The sequence below is a fragment of the Serinus canaria genome, chromosome 3, assembly GCF_022539315.1.
Source record: "Serinus canaria isolate serCan28SL12 chromosome 3, serCan2020, whole genome shotgun sequence".
Taxonomy (NCBI): Eukaryota; Metazoa; Chordata; class Aves; order Passeriformes; family Fringillidae; genus Serinus; species Serinus canaria.
Window position 1 is genome coordinate 29,889,559 of NC_066316.1, and position 20,450 is coordinate 29,910,008.

General features: G+C 39.6%; 1 protein-coding gene across 1 annotated transcript in view; it reads left to right on the forward strand.

The window, feature by feature from the left end:
- The window catches only part of KCNK5 (potassium two pore domain channel subfamily K member 5), a 35,434-nt gene extending 16,005 nt beyond the window's left edge, over positions 1-19,429 (forward strand). The window contains exons 2-5 of the mRNA XM_009091479.4: positions 10,407-10,518; positions 11,940-12,106; positions 13,210-13,378; positions 14,229-19,429. Of these exons, the coding sequence (XP_009089727.1) occupies positions 10,407-10,518; positions 11,940-12,106; positions 13,210-13,378; positions 14,229-15,043 (1,263 nt within the window). The 3' untranslated portion in view covers positions 15,044-19,429. The remainder of the gene's footprint in view (positions 1-10,406; positions 10,519-11,939; positions 12,107-13,209; positions 13,379-14,228) is intronic.
- The last annotated feature ends 1,021 nt before the right edge of the window (positions 19,430-20,450 follow it).

The window sequence follows — 20,450 nt, forward strand, 5'->3', positions numbered from 1 at the left end:
TGTTTCCACTGGACCGTGTTTTGAAGTTTGCAGACTCATAAATATTATATTTAAGCCACAATTAGAGTTTTATATGTCTTTCAGGTTCAGGCATGTAGAGAGATGGTTCTTTACATCTCCTCCAAATTAATGATTTATTGCATGGCCTTCAGATAACAAGCTAAATCCAGAGCAGAGCATATATCTTCTAAATTTGTATGTAAAATCTTTCCCCCCCTTCTTACCTCTGACTAATGAGAGCTATTTCTGGATAATAAATTGAGATTGTACTTTAGGAGCATGATTTCTGCTGTCTAATACGGGTTAATTAACAGATTGCCTTTCTAAAGGATCACTTAGTCTGATTAAATTTTAATTGAAAAACAAGAAAACCAGATGAGCACTTAAAAGACTGAAATAAGGAGTGTTTCTGCCTGTGACAAATGTGCATTCTCTACCCTCATTCGTTTTACCATCTAGGAAGCATATAGAGTAAGAGGACACAGAGTCAAAAAGAGGCACTTGTGCCTGTATTACTGTCTTTAATGAGACTTCCCTTTGCATGTTAAATCAATTATTTCCTCTCCTCACTGAGTTGTCACTGTCAGCAGTTAGGGATTAACTAAGCCAAGTGCTTGGTCTCTGTTACAAATTCATCATTTTAGCATTGTTCCCACAGACACTCTGCACTTGCAAGAACATAAAACCCAGGAGAAAACACCCTGAAATGCCCAGATTAAAATTTGTCACTCTGTTCCTTTTGAGACTCAGTCCACTGAAGAACTTTCGGCATTGTTTAACATGTGTGTAATTGGTGCTGTGTTAAAACAGTGGTGCTAAAGATAAAGGGTGGAAAAATACTATCTATCATCAGGGCCTGGGAGAAGGTGTGGGAAAACTCTTTTTCCACTTGGCAGAATGGTTAGAAAGCAGGTCTGTTCTGCAAAGTCAGGACAGATTCTTAAAGCACTAGGCTTAATAAAGGTAGGGAGGTGTGACAATAACATTTTATTTATAATGGCATTGTATCTAAACATAAATTCTTCTGAAAAACTTCACTCACACATTTTTGGAAGGTCCTGGAGACTGTATGCAATAGTAAAATGTGGTGGGTTGACACTGGCTGGATGCCAGGCACTCACCAAAGTCTCTCTATCACTCCCCTCTGCAAGTGGACAAGAGAGGGAAAACACAGTGAAAGGTTTGTGAGTTGAGGTAAGGACAGGAAGAGATCACTCACCAATTACCATCACAGGCAAAACAGTTTCAACTTGGGGATATTAATGAATTTATTGCTAACAAAATCAGAGCAGGATGATGAAAAGTAAAACAAATCTTAAACACACCTTCCCCTCACCCCTCCCTCCTTCACAGGCTCTACCTCCTCCCACTCAGTGGCTCAGGGAGATGGGAATGGGGGTGTTATGGTCAGCTCATCAGACATTGTTCCTGGCACTGCTCAGGGAGAGGAGTTGTTCCCCTGCTCTGCCATGGAGTCCCTCCCACAGGGGACAGTTCTCCATGCACTTCTCCAGCAGGAGTCTGTCTCATGGACAGCAGTTCCCTCTGAAATGCTGCACTGTGGGTCACTCTTCCATGGGGTTCAGTCCTCCAGGTACAGCCTGCTCCTGTGGGGGTCTCCCATGGGGTCACAGGTCCTACCAGGAAACCTGCTCCAGAGTGAGCTCTCTCCATGGGTCTGCACATTCCTGCCAGGACCCTGCTCCAGCACAGGCCTCCCACAGGGTGACAGCCTCCTCTCAGGCATCCACCTGCTCTGCTGTGGGGCTCTTCCACGGGCTGCAGGTGGATCTCTGCCCTCCATGGGCTGCAGGGGCACAGCTGCTTCACCATGGTCTGTACCATGGGCTGCAGGGGAATCTCAGCTCCAGAGCCTGGAGCATCTCTGCCCCTCCTTCTGCACTGGCCTTGGTGTCTGCAGAGCTGTGCCTCCTACATTCTCACTCCTCTCTGCTCTGGCTGCCGTTACATCAGAGCAATAACATTTTTTTTGTTTTTAACTACATTATCACAGAGGTGTTACCATCATTTCTGATGGGCCCAGCCTTGGCCAGTGGCACATCCATCTTGGAACTGGCTGGCATTGGCTCTGCTGGACATGGAGGAACCTTCAAGAAGATCCTCACAGAAGCCACCCCTGTAGTCCCCCCAGCTACCAAAGCATGGCCACACAAACACAATTGATTCACTAACCCATAGCATGGATGCTGTTGTATAAATACTCTTTGCATTTACAGGTGATTCTGGGATTGGGCAGTGTGCGCTTTAAGAACAGCTAATGTGATAGAACTTCAGATGCAAATAGGAGTTCACTGGCAAATCCACAAACTCTTTTGCAGAGAGATTTTGGAGCTCATGTTGAGCAGTTCCAGTTTGCTTTGGGGAATGTCAGGGTTCTTCCTCAGTTCTGAGCATTTAAATTCACCTTACAGAAGCTTCCTCAGAATTACACTAAATAGTGAATATTCTCAAGTGTAAAGGCATGTGTGTAGGATTAAGATGTCAGTGTTTTCTAATCCCTCTTCAAACTCAGTTATGTCCTTTGAAGGACATACACAGGGCTTCTTTACAGCACAGTGATGCAGTTATTTCGTCAAGAATACTTTCTCTCTGGTAAAGACCATTTCCGTGTTTCTCTGTGTTTGATAGTATCTTGGTTGGTAATCTTTGGTGTTCTTACTGGACAGCCTGTTCTGTGCTGGTTAATGAGTAAATTAAAAGGGATGTTGAGCTCTAATCCACAGTTTTCTTCAAAGTATGTGCTTAATTGCTTTCACTGGAATCTGCTTTCAAAGTGCAGTAAAGGACAAGGTATCCCACTCTGTGCTTTCTCCACCTAAATGGAGATAATAAAATATTGCAATAAAACCAGCAAGACTGCTTTAAAAAAAAAAAAAGTGCCAGCCACATCGAAGTCTTGGAACAGGAGTTTTTCCAGTTAAAAATAAATCAGTAACCAATTGTGACAAAATGACTTAAATAAGAAATCAAGAACAAGATGTGTAAAGAAATCTTCTGGGTATTCTGTGTTCTAAACTAACAGCCAAAAATGATGCCTAATTTGCTGTCTGTTGTATCACAGAACTATGCGGAGTGAAAACCAGGCATGTATTTACATGCATTCTTTAACTATCAGGCTTAAGATGTAGGGACAGCTTTGTAGGAAGTGGCATGTGCTGGAGGCTCAGTTAGGTAAGAAAAATTCTGCTTAGGTGAAGGCACAAGTTCATGACAGACCAAAGTAAAGCATAATGAAGGGAAAGCAATAGAGTGTCTTGGTTCTGTAATTAATTTGTGCATTGAGAAGCGCTGTTGCATGAACAGAATGAAACATTACGAAGTTGGCTGGATAAATGAAGAATCAACAAGATTAGCCAAACTTTTTCTGCAGAGCAAGTTCAGTCTTGTTATATAACCTTTTAGATAAAGTGTGTTATATACAATGCATTCGAACTCTATATATACCTTTCTGTTTTGTATGCTGTAAGATACTGGTGGATCATTTAAAGTCACTTGTAGCAAAGTTAAATAACTTTTATAATTGCCTGATTAAAAGGACACAAATAAACAAAAAATACTGACATGTTGAAGCAGTTTAAAAAAAACCCCAAAACTTCTTTGAGTTCTTCTTTTTCCCAAGACTGTGGAAAAGTGAGAAGATAATATTTTATCTGCTGTATTGATAGAAGTGTGAAAATATAATCTCATTCTGGATTAAATCTTGCTCTTGTTGGAAAAAACCTCCTCCCTTGAAGTATGTTAGTCCATGTTTTTCCAGAATTTTTTTCCCCCACTGGGAATTTTCAAAACTTTGTCCTTTGATAAGAGAACTATATTTTAAGACTGAACTGTTGATTGAAAAATGCAAAATATGTATGCACTTGCTATAGCACTTGCACTCCATTTGTAAAGTGATTTGTTATGAAAGCAATGGGAAAGCTTTTCCCCTGCTATTTGTAGTTGTTCTGCATAGGAATGTGAATCTGGGGAATAACACTTGCTTTCCAGGGTTTGTTTTTATTTTTTTCTTCTATTTCAATTCATATATAAGGGACAAGGAATCCTATATAGTCCTAGTGATCTTTCTAGTTTTTTGCATAATCTTCATGTATTCTTTTGGTTATGTATGTTATTTACATCTGTCAACATCAAGCATGAAGCTTGTGGAGTTTTTGTTCTTCTAGAAGTGAAAGTTAACATTATTCCCACAATGACTACTTCCTATTTTTTTTTTCAGTTTCAACTTTCACCTTGTGGTAGGCAGCTACCATCCTCAACCCCATTGTCCTGTTAGAAGCAAGATGTTTCTGCCTTGGATTTTTTTTTTGTTAAAGCAGATGATACAAGTTCTAGGATTATCAAGAGTCTTGCAGAACCTAGTTTAACATAGGCCAGCTGGGTATTCACTCCTTTATGCTTAGCTGATCTGTAACCAGACTTGTGTAGTCAACTGGTGTCCTCTTCACTTAATGTGGAATTTATTAATTCCCACCATCCCTCTGTAGTGCAGGTGCTGCTGACTCATATCCTGCACCTCTTGCCCCAACCTCTTGCTTCCAGCTCACCTCTCTGCATAGGTCAGTAAAGGACAGTAAAACTTTCACAGGTTAGCAAGACACAAGGGTGTTGCCTGTCAGACTGAGACAATGTGGTTCATTTGTCTTATTTTTCTTTCTCAAAAAAGGTCGCAAACCATTCCCCACAGAAGAGAAGTAGGAAATCCAGGACTCAGCTAAAAGACTTCTTTTTACATCTGGCATGGTTCTTGCCCTGACAAACATGAAATTCATACTGCAAACACAGATAATGCTGAGAGGGAAATGAGAGGTCAGCTATCCTAAGTCCTGCTGGTTCGTGTAATCCTGCAGAGACTGTCAAGTGGCAAAGGCAGCCTCAAAGGCTTGTCCCCTTGGACCCGTGTGCTGGCCCTGGTCATACTGCCAGCGTGATTTCGATGGGAACGCTTGAGACCGAGCGAGCAGTTAGGGTAAGTCTGTCATTACACTAGAGATGGCAGTGAAAAAAGATGGCAGGAACTTTTCTGTGCTTTTCTGGTGGCTTTGAGCTGCTCAGAAGGGAAGGATGGTTATTACCATGCTTTCCTGAGAACTCTTGCCTTGAGCAGATCACATATGAAAGGTGCCAGGTGCCAAGTGGCAGAAACATGCATGTCCAGAGAGGGTGCTGCTGTTTTGTATTCTAGGCTGTGTGGGGTTTTTGTATTCTAATCCTTTAAGAATTTTTTTTTCCTTTCCAAGAAGTGATGAGCTTCCATTTCTGTGCACTGACACGTGTATAGCAGCCGTTCTAAAGATGACATGGGAATAGCTGATCTTTCTGCTGCCTCGATGAAATCATTTCACTGTATGTGAATTCTCTTGGCTTTCTGCAGCTCTGCCACGTTGTGTCTCTGGCTACCAAAGTAAGCAGCGTGGCACAGCAAGATTTTCTTAGCAGTACTGAGGTTGGGAAGAGAGGCGAAAGAATATATAGGTTAATACGAAGTCTTTGAAGAACTCAAACAGGAATTTTTAATAAAATATTACTTGTGTACACCTCATATATCTAGACGTGAAAAGTTATTGGGGAGAAAGAGTTTTTTATTCATTGGTAAAATCATTAGTTGCATAGTTGGCTTCACTTTCCCCTTCCTTACCCAAAACCCAAGCTGCCAAGGTATTCCAGAGAGGAAAATATTTTCTCTGATGGACAGTATCTTCTGTTCAGTTGGGGCACATTGGGGGTGCAGAGTGAAAGCAAATCACTTTCAATATCTACCTTGTTTGTTTTCTCTTTCTCCGGTGAGTGTAACTCAACAATAAATTATGGTGTTTAGTATTATGTTAGTTATATATTTGTTGTTTAACAACAAAGCACAGAAACTTACCCAGTAGTTGAGCTATGACAGCTGTAAGCCAGGATTAATATATTCTAGTTTGACTGTGAATTTACAACTTGATCTAGCTATAAAGTACTTAAAAATTTCAGACTGTGCCTGTGAAATAGTTCTGCTTTTAATGTGTAGGCAGACATCACAGTGCAATATGCCAGCAGGACAGGAAACTTCCGCCCATGGCTACTGTGCTGCCTGTCTGCATAATGAGTCTGAGGACCTGTCCTCTCAATCTAACTGTGGCCACCCACAGGCATTTCTCCTTCAAAAGAGTTACTGGCTAAGAGGGTTTCTTTTCTCTTTATATACATGTAGTCAATCCTGTGACAGTATTATCCAGGTCAGCAGAACTGTGTAATGTATATCTGACCCGGGAGTCTTAATATGTGACTCAGGTTTTTTATTATTGGAAAGATATCCATTAACAATTAAATATATTTTTATTGCATCTAAAAATAAGATTATTATAAACAGCTGACTGCCACTGTAACTTTATAGCTGGAGCCAGAAAACCTAAATCACTGTAAAACCCATGTGGGACAAGTAAAAGTGTGTGCAATTTGCATGGCATGGATTTTAACTATTTATGTAGTTTTAAAGTCACCATGAATTCCTTTAGGCTTTTTGCCCATACAGTTGCTTGTACCACTTCACCTATCTGTTTAGCCCTGCTACTGGATTTGGTTAAAAACTGAAATCAGGTTAAAGATGAACAGCAGTATACTGTTCATCTGATAGTTTAAATTTAAAATTTACTACCCTGAACAAATTTATTGTGATTGGCTAAGTTGTCAGTATTATACATACCTATGATTAGATAACTACTGGACTTCTCCAGTTTCTTCAAATTGTATAAAAAATTTAGATGTCAGTGTGAAAAAAGATTGCTGTTAAAGCTTTTTTATTTCTTGTAGGAAAGTCTCTAAAGTACTTGGTAGATTCTAAATTCAGTGGTATTCAGTGCACTAAATCTTTATATCCTTGCTAAAACAACTTGAGAAAGAAGTGAAATAACTCCTCTGTTCTTTTGGAATGGAGTGAGGACAAAGCCTAGGAGTCCTCAAAGGATGCATCAGTTCTTGTTTTAATGGATTGAGCTTTCAGAAGCTGTGATTGTCCATTACATTGTAATACTGTTGAGAGTAGAATGAAAACCATTGGGGGTAATTTCAGGCTTAATAGTTCAATTACATCTCCTTTCTTGTGGAAAAAGAGATTTCAAAAGACAATTGTTCATACCACTGGGAGAACCTTAAAGCTGCCATTAGACCTATATGTGAGATCCCAGGGGAATGCTTTGAATAACATGGGAGGTTTTAGCCTCTTAAAAGAGACCGGGCTCTGAGCAATATCTGGCTGTTCATCCTCTATGTAATAGGGTGCCTGTGGGGCAGGATCTGTTGCTCTAGTTTATATATAGACTGTCTATGTGGCCACAAGTAGCCCAGAAGTCCTTTTTTCTTCCTATTGCTTCCTATTCCTATTGTCATCAGACCCAACTGTTCCTTACTAGAGGATCTTAAGATTTTCTTGCACTCCTTGACTCTTAGAATAAAATCAGTAATGGTGCATGACCTATATGGGCCAAGACTTCTCCTTGCTATTTTTAAATCTGTTTTGAGAGCTTTCCAGCCCTACTCTTACTCATAAGGGGGGAATTCAAGTGGCAGGTGCCTAAAACCGTCCTGCCTTTATCAGTATGAACTTTCTTGAGGTGAGACCTAAGGTGATGCATAAATTATGAGGTAGTTATTTTCAGCTTTTGCATTTGGGCATACTTGAAAAGGTGTTTTTAAATTACGTCTTTCAAGACACTAACACTTGCACCATCTACCCTCTTCTTCCTCGTTTTCTTTGCATTGTATTTTACAATCCAAAGACTTTTTGGTAGAAGTTTTCTGTAGTTTAGGAAATCAAGCTCAGCCAACTTGCAGCATTCTGTATCCTAGCATATGAAAACAAAGGCATCTCTGACATTTGAGCCTAACAGATTTGCCAAGCAAAAAAACACAACCATGTTTGCTGTTCAGTTGTATAGTGTCCACTCACTTTTTTTTCCCCTTTGTTTTAAGCCAAAATCTTTAATTATTTCAGTATGGGCAAAAGCTAAGCTGCTTGGAAAGCAGTTACATATTTCCCACATCACCAAAGCTATATAAGCATGTTTTGTGACTGTCTTTGTTCCTGCAGCTGGGGTGCAAATAGTGCATTCAGACTTATTGCAGGCATAAAGTAACTTAGAAGACTGGACTGTAGATCTTAGATAATCGTGTGCAAATAGCCAATAGCTGTGTGCAGATAGGGACAGGAAGAGGGTGCCAGCTGTGTCTGGAGAATTATCTGTGGTTCACTATACCAAGGCTTCATGTAACTTGTAGAGCTGGCCATCTCCTTTGCCTGGCTGCAAAGGGCAGCTCTGTGCCACTCAGTCCAGCAGCTTCTTCCCCTCAGATCTGGGCCCTCCTTAGACCTCCAGACCTCAAATCCTGGCTGATCTTGACATAATTGTATGTACTGGGAAGCTGAGCCCATGAGGTCAGGTCAAGGTGGGTTAATGCAATGAGATAATGGCCCGTGGCAGTGGGAGTGGAGAGTTCACTGGGTCTCTTGGAGATCACTTGCTCTGGGAGGAAACAAGAACTAAAAAAAAAAAATCCAAGTCTGATTATGGAATGGAGAATGACTGGAAAACTGGCACTTAGTGTAACATTTAGGCAATGGAAGAAGTCAAGGCATCTTTTCAAGAATAATAGATAACAGATTGTGTTTTTCAGGTGATTTGGGTGTCCTTTGGGACATTCAGGAAGTTCCTCTGCAGACCATGGCAGAAATGAATGATTGTACATTGATTGGTTTCTTCTCAGATGAGCTCTTGTGATCCATTTCTTTTTGGAATAGAGTTTGTGTGTTTTACTTGCCTGCTCTCAACCTTCCTGTTTTAGGGCTTCTCATTTGTACACTGCTTTCTCATGATAAATGAGTGCCTTGGTGCGAACTCTGTCCCTTTTCCATCCAGAGCCTGTAGGCTATGGAAAGACACTGCATCCAGTTTTACACACACTTTGAGTTTGCCAAGAGAAAAAAAAATATAGTTCTTTACCTTCATTCACTTTCAATGCTTCTCCTTTTATCTTCTGGAACAACACAGTGTGTTGAAAGTGCATTTTTAATTAAATTGTGTGCATCTTGTATATGTACAATACTTTCACTTTGAGGGCATTTTTATTACAGTAGGAGGGTGGTGATATGTAATAAGTCTCAAGAATAATTAAAACCTGTGTTAACTTGTGTATGTTTTCAGTAGTGATTGAACTTTGTGTTGAGTCTCTGCTGGGTCCAAGATCAGATCTTAATCAAATAGAAAGGAAGGAAAGGCTGATGGGGGAAGGAAGAATTGGTTTTTACCTTTAAAAGTTCTTGCCAGCTTAAGGTAAACATCACCTGTCATGTATATTTCTAAAAAAAATTTTTTTTAAGTATATTGCTTCCGGTTTAAAAAATATTTTGCTGCAGATAGTTTCTGTGTTCCTCACTTATTGAGGGATAAATGCATACAGTGGGTAACATTATAAATCAACATTTGGAAATATCTTCACCTTTTTTGTCTATTGATGTAGCTTCAGAGTTTTGTTCAGTGTTTACACTGAAGGGAAAAAAGCAGAGTAACGTAGTAAGGCTTTAACTGCAACATGATACTACATGATTTAAATAACTAGAGACTTCACAGAGAGGATATGGTATATCTGCTTGGTTTTTTCCTTTTACTTTGGGGAGGTAGAAGTGCACTCCAGAATTAGCAAGATGCATGGTTTTGGTCTGAAACTTGCACTTTCTGCACTCCATAAGAATAAGTGCTTTGCATTTTTCACGGCATACCACATTCCAGTGTGGGAGAACAAAAGGGTCTGATTCAAGGACAATGATTGGAATCCTGTGTCATGAAATGCTTTGAAAAAAATGTTAATTTCTCTGTCTTTGAAAAGTACAGTTTTACCATTTGCTTTTAGATGGTTTCAGTTTGGTAGAAACAGCAGGTGAATTAACATGAATCACATGAGCTTTGCCAAGGATTCTATGACATTCATACCCAAGTCAAGCTGAGGCATGTAACAGTGTTTTGAAGATGTTCTGAAGAACAGTTATGAAGATGTCCCTAATATTAAACCAAATTCAAGATCTAAATGCTAATGTTAGTTCAGTTTGCAGGAGTGTTATTTGCTCTCTGGAAGACATCCATTTGGTTTAAACTTGTAAGTCAAGTAAAAGTTTATATAATTGAAACTCCCTATTGAAATGTCAGAGCACCTCACCTGCATTAATTTTTCTTATGTTAAGAAAGTTTTTCATATTTCATAAAATTATTGTTAGTGAATATACTAGGCCAGCCTTCACAAAAAACTCAAGAGATTATTCTGAAAGTATGAACTAAGAGAGAAACCTGAGAGGGACAGACACATTTCTTTTTTTAGGCTGCCAGGATTTTGCAAGATTGATTGTTACTTTTTCCTTACAGATTGTGTCAGATGCTGCTGGACAGGGGGTTGCCATCACTGGGAACAATACTTTCAACAACTGGAATTGGCCTAACGCTGTGATCTTCGCTGCTACTGTGATCACGACAATCGGTAAATATTTACTCTGTCAACCTTCCTATCAGGAGCTTTCTGTAGGCTCTACTGTTTTTGTTCTCTCCCATTTCTGTGTCAAGGTAGCCACCGAATAAAGTCCCCATGGCTGGAGCTGCCGAAAGTATGTGTTCACCTGCAGATTCATGGAGGAAAAAACCAAAGGGGTTTGGCACCCTCTCCATGTGTGTACAGAAGAGGAAAGTGTGCCTTTCGAATAAGTAATGGACTAAAGATGCTGTTGGGGTTGGCTGGTGTCATTCCAGTTCCGTTGATTTATGCGCTTAAATTTCCAAATCGTAAAATTCCAAAACAAAAGCATAACAAAGCATTCCATTAAATAAATACCTAAAGCAAGTGCATGTGAAGTTTTTGGATTGCTATCTTGTTACACACACGTGTTTTATTGAGCTACTACTAAATTATCATTGTTCCTGGCTTGCAGAACTAACTATGTTTTTTTATCCACCTCTGAAAAAAAGGTGAAGCAGAACAACTGTTGCTTTTTAAATATCACTACTGATTTGTCCTTATAAGATCCTCTGCAGTGGAAGACTTCTTTCTCCTGTGATATATAGGTTTTCAGAGCTCAACATCATTTGTCTTCTGCTTTTGCAGAAAAATCTTTGCTACGTGGTTTTGTTACACACTTGTTGCACAATTTACAAAAAAAAGGGAATACAAGATAACCAGAGAAGACTGAATGTAGAAATCTTTCTGTTAAACCATATGCACTACTGTGGTTTTCTTTATTATTTAAAATTCACAAAACCCAGCTTATATTATAATTTATGAAAAATGTTGGAGTCAATAACACACCTAAATAAGAAGACTCTATCAGAAGTTCAGAAAATAGGCTGCTGATTTTAGAGCCTGAATCTGAATCAAGATAGCCCTCTTGGGTGCTATGAGCAGCAAAAAACTAAATTAATTTCAAATACCTTGCACTTACTTGCCTTGCACTTAACTCACAAGCTCTTGCCCTGCAAAGGTACTAGGTCACAAGTTAAATGTGTGTAGTGGATCTTTCACCTGGGACCTAGCTTCAGGATGAATTTTGAGTTTCATTCCCTAAAATTAAATCAGTCAAGTTTGAACAGCGCTGCTTAAGATTAGGACATCATATTAGAAGTTTTGAGATGAGCTTTATTTTCTATTTATCCCATCTTGTCCAGAAAAAGATGCACAAAATCTAGGGAACACTTAAAGTGCAGTAATGGAATATGTGTTTGTTAGAGTAGAATTGGAATGCATCCAGTTTCAGAAGATGGGCAGCTGGAGTAAACTAAATCCCTTTTAGATGGTGAGGTAAGGAGTGCCTGAGACAGTAGGAGCCCACACAGTGTTGTTTTGTGCACAGCTAGAATTGCCTTGAATTCTCTTCAGCCAGAACAGACGGAGGACATACTTATCTCTTTCAGGTTACGGAAATGTTTCCCCAAAGACAAACGCTGGGCGTCTCTTCTGCATATTTTATGGGCTTTTTGGAGTCCCTCTCTGCTTGACGTGGATCAGTGCTCTGGGGAAATTCTTTGGAGGACGTGCCAAGAGGCTGGGCCAGTTTCTGACGAAAAGAGGAGTAAGCCTGGTAAGCCCTTACTTGTTTACCCTTGAACTGTGTAGTTTTGATCCATGAATTAAGCTTACATTTCATAACTTGCCTGTTTATCTTGTAGTAAATGAACTTGCACAAATTTTCCCAAATGGAGTTGCATTGAAAGAACTAAAAGAGGGATGGGGTCTGATGTGTTAGTTCTGCAAGAAGTTTAGCAAAATGAGACCTCATAAAAACCTTTGGTACTACGTCTTATGTTAAAGACCTTTACAACAAATGTACCTGAGGCTCCATTTCACAGACATTTCATTCAAGCTCTTCAGGCACAGGAATGAAAATACGCTGTCCTGCTTGGCTCCCACCTGCCTGCATGCTAGCACAAATGTTTCCTGCTGTGAAGTGAACCTACTGCCAAACAATATTTTTTTCTGAGCTACTGGCTTTTGTTTTTTTGTTTGTGGCATTTTGGGGTTTTTTGCTGATCATTTGTTTGGGTTTCTTTCTCCTCCCTTCCCCGCTGCAAGTGAATTCTCAGTTCTAACTCTGCACAGAAATGGGAGGCAATGCAGGGTCATAGTGCCTGGAGGGCACTGGGACTGCTTTTAGGTCCTGGTTTCAGAATCAGAGCAAGAAATTTCTTGGGTCTGCACCTGAGAAGAAAGTACAGAAAATAATAGTGAAATATGTGTGTATGCGGAGGTTTGTTCAGAGGTTGACATGAGTGGCAAAGGGAAGGAAACAGAAATGGGAGAGAAACAACTTAAAATGCTTCTGATCTTCTGTATTCAAATGAGTAAAAGGAAAATTAGAGGTACTGATGGCTTTTTAGACTAGAGTGCTATGTCCATATCCCATGCCAATTTATAAAATACTAGGGACTCCTTAAACTCTTCCAAGAGCGTGCAAGAAAACTATCAGCAAATAATCCTTTTTGAGCAAATAGTTGTAAGAATAGGCAGTTCTACCTAAAGGAAAAAAAAGTGTGTTTACTTCAGTCACTTTTAGGGACTTTTAATTATGGTAGCTGAATTGTTAGCACAAAACTGAAATATCTGGTACTGTCAGATGATTCTTCGTGCCATGGGTGGGAAAAAAAAAATTGAGATTGCTTCCTGATTTCTTCTTTTTCTTTGCAGAGGAAAGCCCAAATTACATGCACAGCTATATTCATTGTTTGGGGTGTCTTGGTCCATCTGGTTATTCCTCCCTTTGTCTTCATGATGACTGAAGGATGGAATTATATTGAAGGCCTCTATTTCTCATTCATCACTATCACCACCATAGGATTTGGAGATTTTGTTGCTGGTTAGTAATTGTATTTTATGTGTTATTTTATTACACGCACAGTGTCACAATTCTACTTTCAAACTCTTAATTTGAAAAGATGTTTTCTAAGCTTTTACAGCATATTTTGCAGGATAGAATATTCTGTTAAGGCTGGGTGGATCTGGCTCTTCAGTGTTGGTGTAGACACCTAAGGCCTTTATTGGGTTAATTTTGCAGCCAAGTTCTAGAGCCCTTAAGTCCTTCTGGTACCCCAGGTCTGTATTTTGGGCAAGGACCTACCCTGCCCACCACGTTAGTCGTGCACCTCTGAATGGGATCCAGTATACTAGGCAGGATGTGTAGGCATTGGGCAATGTTTTCTACACCTGCCTAGAAATAGTCAGTGGGGAATGCTGAGCATATTCCTCTCTCCTCCTAAACCCCTTCTTTCTCTAAAATCCACTGCTTCGTTCAGCACTTCAGTCCTCGTAAGTGGAACTCTGAATCTTTTTCTCAAGGAAGGTACCTATATATGCATACTTCAGTGGCAGGAAGAAGACTTGTAATTTTTAAACAGGAAAATGCTCACTTTTATATCTTACAAGGAAAGGATAAATATGCTTCATTTTTATTTTGTTAGTCCAGTGGTCAGAATACACATGGCCAAGAAGTGGAAGATGTGGAATCAACTTTTTCTTTCATTTCCCCACTCTGGTGTTCATATAACAAGTGAGGACACAAAGAGGTGTGCAAAGGTGTTCAAATAACAAAAGAGGACAAGTGAGTCCTCTTTTAGAGAGGAAGAGAGTAATTCTCAGGGTCATAACTTCAAAGGTCTATCAGCTGTGAGTCTTCTTACAGTAATGTTTTTGTTTTTAATTTCCTGTAGGTGTAAATCCAGATGCAAACTATCATGCGCTTTACAGATACTTTGTGGAGTTATGGATCTATCTGGGACTAGCTTGGCTCTCACTCTTTGTTAACTGGAAGGTCAGTATGTTTGTGGAAGTCCACAAAGCAATCAAGAAACGGAGGAAAAAAAGAAAAGAGTCATTTGAGAACCACCCTCGGCCTAAAAAACCCCTTCAAATGGGTACCTCAAAGGATGTCAACATTTTCAGTTTTCTTTCAAAGAAGGAAGAGACCTACAATGACCTTATAAAGCAAATTGGGAAGAAGGCCCTGAAGACAAGCAATGACAAAATGATTATAGTGGAAAATGCCAAACAAATGAATGCCAGCATAGATGTTCAGGTGACTTACACAAAAACGGAGTCATTTGAGTATGATGAGGCTTCCCTGGACATTCAAAATGGTCATGTACTGAGACCTCTCCATGACAAAAATATTGGAGACAGCCCTCTAGAAGGAACCATGTTTGTGAACCAGCTGGACAGGATTAGTGAAGAAGAAGGTGAAGTGTGGGATTCCAGAGACTATCGGCCCTTAATATTTGAGAATGCCAATATAACATTTGTAAATGAAGATGATGATGAAGAGGAAGATATCTCAGATGATGAGGAAACGTCAAAATCCTCTATGGATGATAATCTTGCAGAGGAATCTGAAACTGCAAAAAAATTGGTAAAATTCCCATCCTCTGATGAATCTACCTTTACCAATAACGAGCTAGAACTTTCTGTGCCTTATGAACAACTGATGAATGAATATAATACAGTAAGCAATGTGAAGGCTGCCACGTGAAGCGTGCTGGACAATGGTTTTCTGAAAGGGGTCAGTGCATATTGAACACAGAGCAAGGAGAAAAGTGTGTTTGCAGCTTCTCCTGTCTCTTTGAAAACAAAAACAAGTCCCAGACTAAGAAACTCCAATCTCCTTTTCCCATCCTAAGTTGGCTTCTGAGCCTGTCAGCTTGCTTTTCTGAAAGACTTGTAAAATAACAGTTGAATTTGGAGTCCCACTCCTTCTTTAGATTTTATGGTTCCTGAACAAAATAGAAAAGACTAGTTAATACACTGGATCTGCTCTGAGTTCATGCATTTCATTGAGGAAATAGTTTGGGAGTGTAACTATACTGTTGCAAGACTGTTTTGGGCATCAAATATGTTCGGTTACTCCATTAGCATTTCACCTCTGAAAACCTGGATTTGAATCTGGCATTTATCACAATTGACATCAAGGGGGTTGCTCATTGTTAAGTTGTTACTGCCAAAAATATGGGACTGTACTTAAAGAGAAACTTTGGATGGAATGCCAGGGCACGCAAATCTGAGCTGAGCTGTGCTGGCAGACTGAGAAGGAAGCTCTGAAACATCTCCGTAGAATATGTCAGTGCTTGTCAAATTACAGTGAATTCTAATTTCATAAATAAAATATTAAGAGTTCCAAAGGAATGGATCGAGAAGGAGCCCTCTAACAAGGAAAGAATCTGGGATGAAGCTCACCAGTTGGGCTGCGAAGCTGCACATCAGCCCCAGAACTGAGTAAAGTGACTAAAAGAGTAAAGTGACTGGAAGACTTATTGATCAAAGCATGTATGGGCACAAGCAGGATGCAATGACCTTTTTTAATGTTGAAAGTGTCCTTCCACTGTCCATTTCCTAAAGGAAATACTTGAATGAACCTTATACAGTATCTGTGTACAGGTGAAGTTTTATTGACACTGTTCTTCTAAGGAAAAAATCACCTTGGGAATCACAGATATTCTCCAAATGCCCTAATGCCTGTCAGAAGGGACCTGTAGCACTGCTGCTGATCTGGGCAGTGTGTTAGTCAGTATTGTTGTTTGATGTTCCTCCCTGCCTTGGTACTTCAGTCATGACTTGGATGGGAGATGATTTTTGAAACAGTTGATTACACTTCATACATTGTTTTGTTTTGTTTTTAGTTTGACCTTTGTGCGTATACAATGGTTATTCTGTCTCACTTGATAGAAGGTTGGGCAATATCAAACCTTGGGCAAACTGAGATGTGATCAAGTGACTTCGGGCCATAAGGCACTTTTTTGTTAAAAGGAACTTTGGCTCTAAGCTTCTAAAAGTATTATCTTTTGACTTGGAAATGGGCTACTCACTAGAAGGAAGCATGTCTGTTCATAGCATGTGTGCCCAAATTGTTTTGGCTACAAAGAAATTTTACCATGGTTTTCTTTTTCTTTCTTTTCCTATGTCTATGCATTAACCCTGACAACTCTTTCACATGAGGCTCTTGATTATATGCTGGCAAGAGGTATTGACTTCAGTTTTATCCAATACACTTGGAACAGAAAATAACCAAGACCTTTAAACCTTAACATGTCAGGTTCTGCTGATCTGTTTGGTTTTAGAGTATTTAAGCCTTTCTGGTATGTCTGAAAGTTTCCAAACTTCAGTGAACAGTTAAAAGTTGTCCCAGTCTCATTTTCAGTGTAATGCTGGCAGACTCACTAGCTCTGTAAGAAGACCTTTTGGAACCTTGCAAGGCTAATCTTAAATTACTGGCTATTTCTGATAACTACAAATATTGGCTGCAGCTTCAGTTGCTGGCCTGTCCCACGGAAGAAGGAGGATATATGGGAAGCTAGCACTCTGGTTGGATACCCTTTAGATGGGAAGTTTTGAAGTTAAATACTGTGAAACAAGGGACTGTCTTTACTGTTCTGTTTCTTTGCTAGAATTTTCCACATATATGACATTTTTTCAAATAAAACGTGAACACAATTGCCAAATTGTGGCCAACTCATGTCCACCTGTCAAACTAAACAACTGTGAAGTCAACATATTTTGATTTATATTTAATCTGCAATTTATGGTAGTATTGTTGAAGAGAGATTCTCATTTCAAATGAGAATCAATTTTATTATATTTACACTATTTGGAGCAGCAGTGGCTGGATGAATTTGACCTGTATCTGACAGGAAAGAGGGAGAGGCCATGTCAAGATGATTCTTATTTACTTCTAGTATGATACTTTAATCCCCACTCTTATAAAATTACTCCAAGCCCCTCAAAAGTTTTTGTATCTGAAGGGCTGTGGTTGACAGCTGTACTTAATAACTGTAAGAAATGTTAGGTAGGGTTATGTGCATATCTGCAGGTTGCTTGTGTAGTCAGTTTAGCCTTCTCTTTTTTTTTAATATTTGTTGTTTTAAAAAGTTCACACTAACTTAAAATAAAATGAGAAAGCACTCCATATAGTTTTTGTTGTCCTCCAACTTGTCTTCCATTATTGATGCAAAGATCAAAGTTTTAGTAACAATTAGAGAGCTGCAGGACAACGGGGAGAGAAAAGACTTTCAGCAAGTGTGTGAAATGGAAAAGCGTAGTCCAATCTTCATTTAAAAAAACAAGAAAAAAAGAAAGAAAAAATTCTCTTTAATACTGAAATAATACATCCCAGACACTTGGCTGGGCTGCTTTGATTGGGAGGGGATGTTGCACACTGGAACCCAGACTCTGTTCTGTGTAGCAAAGTGCACTTGTATGCCAGAGCCGAGAATAGATGGGATCTGTTTCATATTATCAAGCTAGATGTGGCTCACTGGCCTTTCCCAGTGTAGTCAGCATAGACTATAAGTCTGCATAATAAGTATCATGGGATTTAAAGTAATAGTTTAAATTTATTAAAACAAAGTACAATATTCCCAGTTTTTCAGGGAAACATGATCACACCTCACAAAACTGTTCTCAAGATATCCCACCATGTGCCTTAATGTAATCTTAACACTGGGAAAAAATTCCTCTTTACACGGGGGCCAACAGAATTGGTCTCGTTAAGCCCTACATGTTTCAGAGTTTTGGAGGGGTTTGGTTGGTGCATAACTTTCATAATGGCTCACTCCAAAAAGCTGAACCATTCCCAGGGTTTTTAATATTATGGTGCCATCTCAGAAGTGCCGAAGAGCTAAACAGGGCAGCTTTTTGCCTGCCTGTCTTCCACGTCTTGAGAAAAGAAAGAAGCAGCATGGGGGATCTAAACTAATATCTTTTTGCCTTCAGATTTACATGTAATGACTTAGAGGGGTGTCCAGGCTGGGTTTTGTTCTATTCAGCTCCAAAAGTGTCTCTGAGTGAATTCCCCAGTGCTACCTGGTTATGTCTTGTAGTTCTTTCAATTAATTGGTCAGTCTGGAAGCATGTTTTTTTTATACCTGTTGATTTCATTTAGCTAACTAATAATGTTAGCAGTTTTCTTAAAGCTGTGGAGTTAGTTTTATAGGTGAGACAGGTCTCTTCCTGGAAGGAGAGGAAAGGGGGATATTTAAGGAAGGAAGAAAGCTTAAAAGCTTGTATAAGGAAGGGATGGAATAGCAGTGAAAACTCTTCTTTCTAATTGTTGCCTACAAGTAGATTTTATTTCCAGTCACATCATGTGAAGGATGGATTCACTTATTAATTTTGCCAAGATGAGCCAGTACTTTGAATTTTATTCTTTTTTCAAAAATTAAATCCTGAAATGGGACCAAGGTAGTCTGTTCCTACAAAAGGCTTTTTAAGTGCTATAAGACTATGTGACCCCATTCTTCATGACATCGTTGTGATGCTTCTTGGGTTTGTATTGCATTACTGAAGCCTGCTTTTACCAGAAGGGCATCACTTTCAGATACCTGTCTCACATCAGGCAGCCTGACCCATCTGATACACTGGTACGAAGTCACTGAGGAAATACAAAATCAGAGTGTTTAATTTTTCTGAACTAATGATTCGTGAATCTGTTGCTGGCAATGGATATCACAGAGCACAGAGCAGAATTAAAACCAGATCTGGTAACAGATCCATGGTGACACAGCTGTATGTGCGAAGATTTTATTTTTCCTCCAGTTGATCTGGGAGAGCGTGCAAGACAGACGAGGAGAACAAAAAGCAATATGTCTGTTGACTTAACAAAAGAACTTTGTAGACATGTAATTTTTGTGCCTCGTGGGATTCATTCCATTTGTGATGGATTTAACTTTTAAAATTTACCTTGTCTTTCATATGGCTTTTCACATTTGTGCAGTTCTGACTCTTATCACTCCATAATATGCCTGTCTGTCTGTTCTTTGTTGCTGATTGTCACTGGAATCACACTGTATGTAAATATTTGCTAAGTCTTTGTAAAATGTAATTTATTTTAATATTTTGCAATAAAAAATTTACAATTTATCCTCTCTGTCATGAGAAGAATGGCAATCCATATTTCTTTTTACAACTACCTATACTTGTAATGCACCTTACAGATGAGACTGGTCCTGGCCCAAAGAGCTGGAAGGTAAAGAGTCAAAAAAGTAAGCTGTTTTATGCAAGCAGATGCCTTAAATTGTGCGGGGTATTGATGACTTCAGTTCAACGGCATCTGGTCTTCAATTAGATACAGCATAGCAAAGTATTATTTAGTGTGGATTTTGGACAGCTGTTGAAAAATAAACTGAAGTTTATTTTAAGGGCTATGTTTTATCAGTGGGCTGCTTTTAAAGAAGATGCACAGAGATGGGAAATGTTAGAATTAATCAGTACTGTGATAAAATAAAATGGACATTTATCTGAAGCTCATGCCAGAGCTATTAAAATATCTGTGTAGCTGTTTATGAATTTTAGCAATATTTCTAGTAGCAGTGCTCACCATTTTTCAGGCTAGAACTATTTGCAGTCCTTCAGCTCCAGCAGTTTCCTTGGCAACATGCTGCAAAATAGCTAACTACCTGCCTTTATGGGCAGCAGAGTGTGACTTGGTGATACACATGGCAGAGATGGAGCCATCTGAAGAAACTGGGACAGCCCCAGCCTGAGGAGGAAGAGACTGAACCTTGGCTTTTAGGCAACTGAGTGGAATTGCTGGGGCACAAGCTAGGGAAGTGGGGAGATGCATGGGCACGGCAGCAAAGGGTGGATGCTGTAGGATTTGAGTGAGGGTAGCCAATCTCTGCTTTTCCTCCAGCCACACAACAGGAGCCCTGAAGGAAGTGCCTGACTGGTGACTGATGCCAAAAGGAGACAAAAAGGAGGTAGCAGCTCCTCATGGAGCTGAGGGCAGCACATAGCATGGAGTCTGGAAAGTACCCAGCAATATTTCTGTCAGCTCCCAGCAGGCTGGAGACTATTGTTCACCTTCTGCCCTCGGAATTTTAGTAGTGTCATTAATTTATAGAGGGGAGGGTAGCAAGAAGTAGGAAAACAGGACAAACCTGTATCTG